Below are 9146 nucleotides of genomic sequence, written 5' to 3' on the forward strand. Positions count from 1 at the left end.
AAGTATTGATTCAACCGGCCTATAAAAGCTAGTCTATCATTGATTAGTTACTTAATAATAATTAACACCGTAAGAATTTCTATTATTAAATGATTTACATAGATTAGTGGAATGTACATATTTTTAAAGATCCCTGTATTTATTTAGCATTAAGTAACAGCGCAATACGAAATAAAGTTAATAATAGAAGTCATGTAATTGAAAATTAAAGCATTAACGAAAGAAATCTAACTGTTTAGTAGTGATAATCATAATATATTATAAAACTTAATATCTATAGTTATACGTAATCGTTATTTTACTCCTGCAACGATATCACAATTACACAATTATGTAGCATTACGTGACTTAAAAGAACGTGGACTTCTTGCATCTTTCACGGATGAGCGAGTAGGGACTAAAAATCCGTGAGCAATGCATGCGGTTTCCTCTGGTAACAGGAGAATTATTTTCTAGTAACTTAGTTCTAGAGAGTAAGTTGACACCGAATAACCAGCCGATCTCATATAAAATTAACTCTATATTTACAATGACTTGGGACAGCCAAAACAACCACACAAATGAAATGCATTCTCTCATCCCCATAACTAAAACCCACCCTTCCCTCAACACACCAGCAAACAATTCACTCTAAAATAATCCACACAAGCAACATGTTCGACATACACCGTAGGTAAGAATAAGGAAGTATGCAACAGTACGAAAAGATTTATTAAATCGGTGAAAGGTTACGACAAACAGTGAAAAACGGAAAACTATGAACAGAGTGTAAACTAAAGATGGCGTCGGTTGATGCGGCTCAGTGTCCCTTCTTGAAGGACCAGTGTTTATGGTCTTCGTGGCCGCCCTTCTTCCCATGGCTGCTGTGATGATGATGGTGTTCGTCATGTCCGTCGTGGCCCTTGTGTCCCTTGTGATCATGATGATGATGTCCCTTCTCGTGGTGTCCCTTCTTGCCATGGTCCTCTTCATGGTGTCCATGATGATGATGGCCCTTCTTGTGGTGGCCACCCTTCTTGTGGCCATGCTCGTGATGATGGCCTCCGTGGTTCTCGTGATGCCCATGGTCGTGGTGTTCGTCGTAGAACTCCTTGTCCTTCTTGTACTCGTCCAGCTTGTGCACCTCGTGGTGTCCCTTGGTGTTGTGGCCCTTGGAGAAGTGTCCCTTCTCCCCGTACTTGTGACCCTTCTCCCCCTTCTCGCCCTTATGGTGTTCCGCGTAGTAGCCATCGTCGTGGTGGTGGTGCTTCTTGTGGCCCTCGTCCTCCTCGTAGTGGCCCGAGTGACCCTCCTTGTCGTGGTGTCCTTTCTGGCCCTTCTCATGCTGATGGTGGCCCTTGTATCCCTTGTCTCCCTTCTCCCCATGGTGGGAATGGTGGTCGGAGTGCTCTTCCTCTCCTCCACCCTTCTCGTAGTGGTGTCCCGAGGCCGCCATCTCCAAGTCAGCATCGCGACGGACCCTGCTGATCTCCCGGGCCTCCACCAAGTGACCAATCAGGACCGCCGCCACCAGCAACAGCATCGTGTACGCCGTCATCTTGGTTCTCCGACCTTCCTTCGCAAAGTGGGAGTGTTTGATTGGACTGCCTTGTGCCTAGTGTGTCCCGACTGGCCAGCTCTCTCGGATTTTATATCGAACGCAGAATAATTGGGGATATTAGGGAAGCGGTGGTTCTTTTCTTGGCTCATTAAGTCGTTGCGAAAGAGGCGTCTCCTTAACCTGCTTAAATCGGCGCCTGAGTTTCCACCTAGCCAAGTTGCTAACCGAGGGCATTATGTAACCGGCTGAAATCACGATTGCTTGCTCAAACTACCTCCAGCTTGCCGTGACTAAAATCCTTTGAGGATCAGCGGAGGCGCCGTCGAGGCGAGCTGCTTCCTTCCGATTCCTTCCGCATAGCTCTTGTCACTGTCTAACTGGGACGACGCCAAGCCTGCGTCTTGATGCTGCAAATTGGGCGGAAATCTGGAGATATTATTGAAAGCATTGTTGCAAAATATACCATGCTGATATTTACGGAAACTAGGGACTGATAGGATTTCTTAAGGTGATATGAAAGTGAGACATATGCATAACAAACAGTCAATTTTGATCATTGGTCTAGGATCTCCCAATTTGATTGAAGCCTCTTGATTTGGTCAGGGGAGCTAAAATTCGATTTAGTCAACGGAAACGTTTTCTGAAACGAGCCTAACTTTTGTCTACATGCATTTCCGCCATTTCTCGGTGGCCATAGGGAATAATTGTTCAGAAAGAGTTGGGTGAGGTAAGAAATAACAAACAGAGGCAAAGGGAACATTCCAGGACGAGAAGGGCTGCCAAAGAACAGATCTACAGTGCGTTGGTCTAGGATCGCCTTGTCCCACTTTCCCGCTGTCCCATTTTCCCACAACGATAGGCTCTCGAGCGAGAGCCGTTGGGGGTTGAGAAAAACCAGCGACGCTCTCTTGGGCAACCCGAAGCTAAAATGAACAGCGGTTAAACGCCCGAGGATTTGTTTGCGAAGTGAGTTAACATTTTGCAAAAAGAGCCGACAACAGTCACCCGGGTGGAAGACGAAAAGTGGCCACGCGGGATCAGCACTGCTGGTGAAAATGCTCCTGGTTCCCATTTTCCTGGGACGTCCCGACAGAAACCGTAAAGATGACATATCGTCGCGTTATCCCGGAAGTGACAGCTCCTCGAAACTTGCGAAACCAGCTTCAAAATTAAGGCGAGATTAAATTGAGTCGAATTTAGAAATGGCTTCCATGCAGGCCAATTTCCATGTTGGGGTCTAATAGACCAGAGAGTCTAGCTACGCTCTGATTTAGAGAATTGAGGAAGATTTGTTCAGATACCTGTGACACGTTTTAATTTAATTGTAAATTATGAAGAACCACGGAAAGCGTCAAAGTCATATTGTATGACTTTTTAGTTCTGTATCCTAGTTCTACATGAAGAAGAGTCTGTTAAACTTGGAAGAGATCTGTAAGATGAACAGATTTTGAAATAAGGACACCAGATTATTTCTGTTAGGGTTATGACAAAGCGGTTGCTCCTCTAATCCGTGAAAAGTACAGATAAATATCTGTAACAACTGCTTATTGATAATTGGAAGGGCTATGGATAAATTAACGCTTAAGGTGCCGTGAAACGCGTCGAGGAACTTTTCTTGCCTTTATCCCGATTAAATTCCAGTTTCTCAATTACCAGAGTGTTCTAAATTGTCGTACAATTGTCCTGACCCTTTCGTTTCTCATATCAGAGTCTTAAATAACTGCATATCGATCGAAATATGAAAGCGCGACGGCATTTTGATTCTGGTCTAGCTTAAATTAAAAAGTTTGTTTAAAAAATCCGAAGTCTGAAAGCGTCAAGATGAAATTCAGTAAGTTTCTCTATAATTACGTGTTAAACTATTACAAACATTTTCACTTCCTGATACATATAAATGGCACTTTTCATTACACCTTAATCGCGATCAAGTCGGACGCTCGAGGAAGAACGGGTTAAGACCGCCATAAGTGAGGAAGACGACAAGAAGTGTGTAAATATGCTTGAGGTTTCCAAAAGTATCAGAATTCGGTACATAATCCGCCACTTTTAGTGCCCATTTACCTAAGACGCCGATAAGTGACGTGTCCTGGGAGCTCACCAAGACGCGGCTTGCGAAACCAGGAGTAAGGATCGCGAATAGGTCGGGCGCCAGAGGAAAAGCGATTACGTGTCCCCAGGACGTGGTTGTGTCAAGTACATGAATCGATGCCTAAAGCACGGGGAAAGAAAAATTCTTTAATGTATAACCGGCCAATTTAGTTTGGCCTTTTTCGCGCTTATAGAAGTCCGCAGTGGGTGTTCGCCAAGATGGCGTTTGCGAAACGAGGAATAAGGATCGTGAATGACTTGGTTACCCGGAGAAAAGCGATTACGTGCGCCCAGGAGGTGGCTGCATCAAGTATATAAAGCTATGCCTTAATCAGGTTTTCTCAGTTGGACTTGGCGTTGGGCTAACGAGGCACCAACATGGCCGCCGACAGCTCGTCCCGGCTGTGCCTCGCACTGTTGGTAGTCTGCACGATGGTCGCCATCGGATGGGCAAGGGAGATCAGGAGCAAGCGGGACCTGGAGGCAGCAGCCTCGCATCATCACCACGACCACCACGAGGACCATGGCGGAGGACACGAGCACCACCACGATCACCACGATGATCACGACGAGAAGGGCCACAAAGGACACCGGCACCACCACCACCATCATCATGGGGATCACGGCAGCCACGACAAGGAGCACCACGAGGGCCATCACCACGAACACGGCGGCCACAAGAAGCATCACCACGACGAGTCCGGGGAACACGACGAGCACCATGAGCATGGCCACGGCCACAAAGGCCACAAGCATCACGAAGACAAGGGCCACAAGAAAGGGGAAAAGGCCCATGGGTACCACAAGAAGGAGCACAAAGACGAGTACCACAAGGACCACGAGTTCTATGACGACCATCACAAGGATGGCCATCATGAGAAGCACGGGCACCATCACCATCACCATGGACATAAGGAGGGGCACCATAAGAAGGGTGGCCATCATCATTCCGGACACCACGACGACCACCACGGGAAGAAAGGACACCACGAGAAGGGCCATCACGATCATCACGATCATGATCATCATGGAAAGCATGGTCACGAGCATCACCACCATCATCACGAGGAGCATGGCGATAAGGACCATCATCATCATGGAAAGGAACATGGGTACCATAGCGAAGAAAAGAGTGGCCATCATCGCTGATCTCTGTATCCCGCATTGCAGTCACTGTTATTGTTTGTTGATATTTGTTCCTTTGTTGACTAGTGTTAATTTTGGGTCTACCGCAGAAATCTATCCCAACATTGATTTTAGTAATTAAATGAATTTACGTTACCGAGGAATCCTTGTGTCTTTTCCTTTACCTTCTGTTCAACGAACACGGATGCTCCTGGAAATATTTTTCATGACTTTTAGGAAATGCCAATGGACGTCTTTTGAACATGTTTTTACGAAGTGGATGAAGAATGGATTTCTGGTTTGAGTTCTTACGAATTAAAATGAAAACTAACGATAAGTAGCGAAAGTCTCTAGAATTTTGCGACACCTCATTTTCTTTTCCTTACGTGATATAATTATTGCAATCGCAGAGGTATTACCTAACACATGAAAAACCTTACTTTTCGCTGCGGTATATTATATATCATTTTGCACGTCGCTTTTAATATGTTCATAAATTATGGTTTTCAAAAGAGACATTCTTCGTTAAAAAGTAATTGAAGCTTTATTCAATTTTACTTGGGTCCTCAGTAATCCCGTCCGTGGTATAATTACTCAGCGTAGATTTCCACCAAATTGTCCGAGGTTCCAGTAATGGAAAGCAAACGTTTTCACGGAGTTCCCAGTCGTTTGCATTCGTAGAGACTTATCGGAAATCAAGGTGCCAAGAATAACAGAGCTTTGGGGGAACAAACGTGCGATTTCCAGCACGTGGTTGGACAACGTCCCACGTATCGGAAACCGCATCTAATTCCCGGATAATTTCTATTCCTAAAGAAAAACCATATTCTCCATCACAAACATAAAAATCAAGATGCACTATGCTAATCGTACAACAAGACATCGAATTTCCCACCCTGAGAGCAGTTATTACATATCCAGCAATTCATACTGCAGATTGAACCGCAGCCTATTCCTTTGATAATTCCGATCTTGTCAGAAATGGATGTTATTCAATTAGTTCCCATTCTCTGTACACTAAAGAACCCGAATTAACGTAACGCCAAATTGAATGTCTGCATCTTAAAGTTTAGGAATAGCAGAAATAACAATTTTTCAAGCATGAGGTGGTAAATCATCCAGGCGAGGAAATCAGTTATTAAACGTAGAAAGTGGTAATTCAGGTTGAGAGAATCTGTGGGAATTGTTTCCAGTTTTGGCAGGTAATTGCAGCGAGATAGAAACACTGAAACCGAGATTTTCGACGCTTTCCCGGCGAGCAAGGGTTAAGCCGAGTGGACCAATGAGAGGAGAGGTGGGAATGGCTTAACCCAATCCTAGAGCGGTCTAGAGGAGACGTCCATCAGCTCCACTTGCGCAACCAGCTTTATATAATGAATCGGCTCCTCGGAGCAGCGTATTACAAAACGGTTTGCTTAACAGAACGTAGCAACCATTGAGTGATAGCGATGCGAGCTGTGAAAGCGATAAAGCATAGCGGCAGCCAGAGGAAAGTCCTCCGGCCAAGCGCGATGTGTGCCCAGAAAAAGCAAGCTCTCTAATGCAACGCCAGGGGAAACTGAACCGATCTCTCCCACCAAAGCACGAAAGGATCAGGTGCGGGGTGGCAGGGGCTTTGTGCAAGTACCACCACCACGTGGGCGCAGGTGCAGCTGGCCGAAAAGTCAAAGATATAAATAATAGACGGCCCGCCAGGACAGGTGTCACATCTCCAGGGACGGCGCGAGTCGTACGCAGGTATCTGTCGGGTTGTTTGAGATACCTGCGCCAAACGGGCAGCTTGGTGCCTGGATCAGGTGGTCCAGGTAGGGTCCAGAGGACACAGGGGTGTGACGCCGGTATCCGGTCCAGCAGGACTCGAGTTTGGCAGGGATCAACCGGCGACTGAAGAGTTAGGTATTGTCGGACGTGATGGGGATGATAAGAGTGGACTCGTATTGGGTTGTGGCAGGTGATAATGGAGGAAAAGTTACAGGGAACTGGAGATGGCAGCCTTCTGGGGTGGATTCCCGGCCCTGGCGCTGCTCCTTGTTGGCCTGACGGTGATGGTCACCGCCAGAGACATCAGGAACCGCCGTGACCTGGAGACCGCTGCCTCGCATCATCACCATCACCATCATGAGAAAGGAGGCGGCGACGAGCATCACGAGGATCATCACGAACATCACGGAGAGAAGGGAGAAAAGGGGTACAAGGGCCACCATGAGCACGATAAGGGACATAAGGGGCACCACGACAAGGAGCATCATCATGGGCATCACGAGGAACACGGCGGGCACAAGAAGCATCATCACCACGATGATGGGTACCATGATGAACATCACAAGGGGGAAAAGGGGGAGAAGGGACACAAGTTCCACGAGAAAGGCAGCTATGGGAAGGGACATCACACGAAGGGGCATCACGAAGTCAAGAAGTTAGACGAGTACAAGAAGGATAAGGAGTTCCATGATGAGCATCATGATCACGGGCATCACGAGAACCACGGAGGCCACCATCATGAGCATGGACACAAGAAGGGACATCATCACAAGAAAGGGCATCATCATCATGGGCATCATGAGGATGACCACGGACACAAGGGTCATCATGAGAAGGGACATCACCACCACGATCACAAGGGACATAAGGGACATGACGGACATGATGAGCATCACCATCATCACCATAGTCATGGCAAGAAAGGTGGTCACGATGATCACAAGGAATGGCATTACCACCATGGCGGCAAACATTAATCCCGCGAGAAACCACCAGCTGACCTATGAAGCGACTTTGCCGAGTCGAACGCAATTTCTGTTTAGTAATTGCGCATGTCCTACCTGTTGTTATTGTTAATTTTGTTGACGACTATTGTTACTGTTATTGTTAACTATTTATTAAACAAATTTAACAACGGTAAATCTAGTAACCGAATCGTTCTCGCTCCTCGTATCGTTGGTATCGGGTATTCGGTTCATGAGTCTAAATGAAACTTTTTAAATTTATATTTTACACCTTTTTGTAGAAATTTTTTTGTTCTTCGTTTTCTGTGCTTAAGTAATACATTATTACGCACGCACACACACGCGTCCATATATTCCTAGAATTGTGACCAATACTTGTTTGTGATAAAATGCAGCTCCTAAGTACTGCAACACTTGAATAAATGTCGTGGCATGAATTTAAATATGCATATTGTCATTGCTAATACTCCCCAGAAATAATAAATTGCTGCATATCAACAATGAAAGTTCAAAAGGCAGAAGTATATGTAAGTCAAAGTAAAAAAAAGTAAAGCCAAATCTTCTTTTTATACAGTATTAAAAATAGCTGCACGTGATTTGTAAACTAACTGGTAAACTAATTAATTTTCGATGAATTTCAACATTATCCTAATAATTATAAATTATATTGCACGGATTCCTCTTAAACTAAACGCGTAAACGTAATTCCTCATCTCTCGAAATAGAAAGCGTTATCATTGGAATAAAATCACGCATCAAGTCGGGCGAAGATAAAGGCGAAAAAATGTTCGAAAAACCATATTTTACTTCAACATGTCGGAACAAAAATAGCATACAACATAAGACAACAATTACAGACTACAAAATAAAAAGTCTTTGGCATGGAGAAACAATCCTCAGCGATCTCCTTTTCCGTGGCTATATCCGTGTTTCTTTCCATGGTGATGACCACCCTTCTTGCCATAATGTTCGTGATGATCATGGTGCTCCTCGTGGCCATGTTTCCCATGATGTCCCTTATGGTCCTCATCATGATGTCCTTTATCATGGTGTCCCTTTTTCCCGTGATGATCTTCGTGATGCCCAGAATGATGGTGGCCACCCTTCTTGTGGTGTCCCTCTTTGCTGCCATGATGCCCGTGATGATGTCCGTCCTTCTCATGATGTCCTCCCTTGTGATAGTCATCATAGAACTTGTGCTCCTTGTGGTACTCGTCCTTGTGAGCCTTATGATGATACCCGCTCGTCTTGTGCCCCTTCTTGTGGCCCTTCTTCTCGTCAAACTTCCCTCCCTTGTGGCCATGTCCGTGTTCATGATGTTCCCCATGTTCGCCCTTCTCATCGTGATGCTTCTTCTCGTGGCCGCCATGTTCCTCATGGTGTCCATGATGATCCTCCTTATCGTGCTCCCCATGCTCGCCCTCGTGGTGGTGTTCATCTCCCTTGTGGCCTTTCTCCCCCTTCTCGTCGTGGTGTTCATGGTGTTCCTCGTCGTGCTTCTTACCACCGCCTTTCTCCTCGTGGTGCTCGTGCTCCGACGCAGCGGCCTCCAGGTCCACGTCGCGACGCTGGCGCCGCCACCCGACTTCTCGCGCGAAGCTTGTACATAGGTACGCCACGAGGAGGACCACCACCGCGTAGCGAGCCCTGCATGTTCCGACAGCCAT

The 9146-nt window shown here is 46.1% G+C and overlaps 4 protein-coding genes across 4 annotated transcripts; 2 read left to right on the plus strand and 2 right to left on the minus strand.

The window, feature by feature from the left end:
- Positions 1-799: 799 nt before the first annotated feature.
- Positions 800-1537, minus strand: LOC105702487 (histidine-rich glycoprotein-like). Its single transcript, XM_012430094.1, has one exon. It carries the CDS (start codon positions 1535-1537, stop codon positions 800-802), a length of 738 nt encoding a protein of 245 aa, XP_012285517.1.
- Positions 1538-4006: 2469 nt separating this feature from the next.
- Positions 4007-4777, plus strand: LOC105702495 (histidine-rich glycoprotein-like). Its single transcript, XM_012430104.1, has one exon. It carries the CDS (start codon positions 4007-4009, stop codon positions 4775-4777), a length of 771 nt encoding a protein of 256 aa, XP_012285527.1.
- A 1961-nt stretch (positions 4778-6738) lies between these two features.
- Positions 6739-7491, plus strand: LOC105702502 (histidine-rich glycoprotein-like). Its single transcript, XM_012430118.1, has one exon. It carries the CDS (start codon positions 6739-6741, stop codon positions 7489-7491), a length of 753 nt encoding a protein of 250 aa, XP_012285541.1.
- An 884-nt stretch (positions 7492-8375) lies between these two features.
- Positions 8376-9146, minus strand: LOC105702505 (histidine-rich glycoprotein-like). The gene has a single exon (XM_012430130.1). It carries the CDS (start codon positions 9144-9146, stop codon positions 8376-8378), a length of 771 nt encoding a protein of 256 aa, XP_012285553.1.

This window comes from Orussus abietinus, unplaced genomic scaffold (genome assembly GCF_000612105.2).
Source record: "Orussus abietinus isolate OABI.00-Male unplaced genomic scaffold, Oabi_2.0 scaffold243, whole genome shotgun sequence".
NCBI classification, from domain to species: domain Eukaryota; kingdom Metazoa; phylum Arthropoda; class Insecta; order Hymenoptera; family Orussidae; genus Orussus; species Orussus abietinus.

What these genes read in the sequence shown, in the direction of transcription:
- LOC105702502 (XM_012430118.1), top strand. Translation starts at nt 6,739, where the DNA reads ATGGCAGCCTTCTGGGGTGGATTCCCGGCCCTGGCGCTGCTCCTTGTT.
- LOC105702505 (XM_012430130.1), bottom strand. Translation starts at nt 9,146, where the DNA reads ATGGCTGTCGGAACATGCAGGGCTCGCTACGCGGTGGTGGTCCTCCTC.
- LOC105702495 (XM_012430104.1), top strand. Translation starts at nt 4,007, where the DNA reads ATGGCCGCCGACAGCTCGTCCCGGCTGTGCCTCGCACTGTTGGTAGTC.
- LOC105702487 (XM_012430094.1), bottom strand. Translation starts at nt 1,537, where the DNA reads ATGACGGCGTACACGATGCTGTTGCTGGTGGCGGCGGTCCTGATTGGT.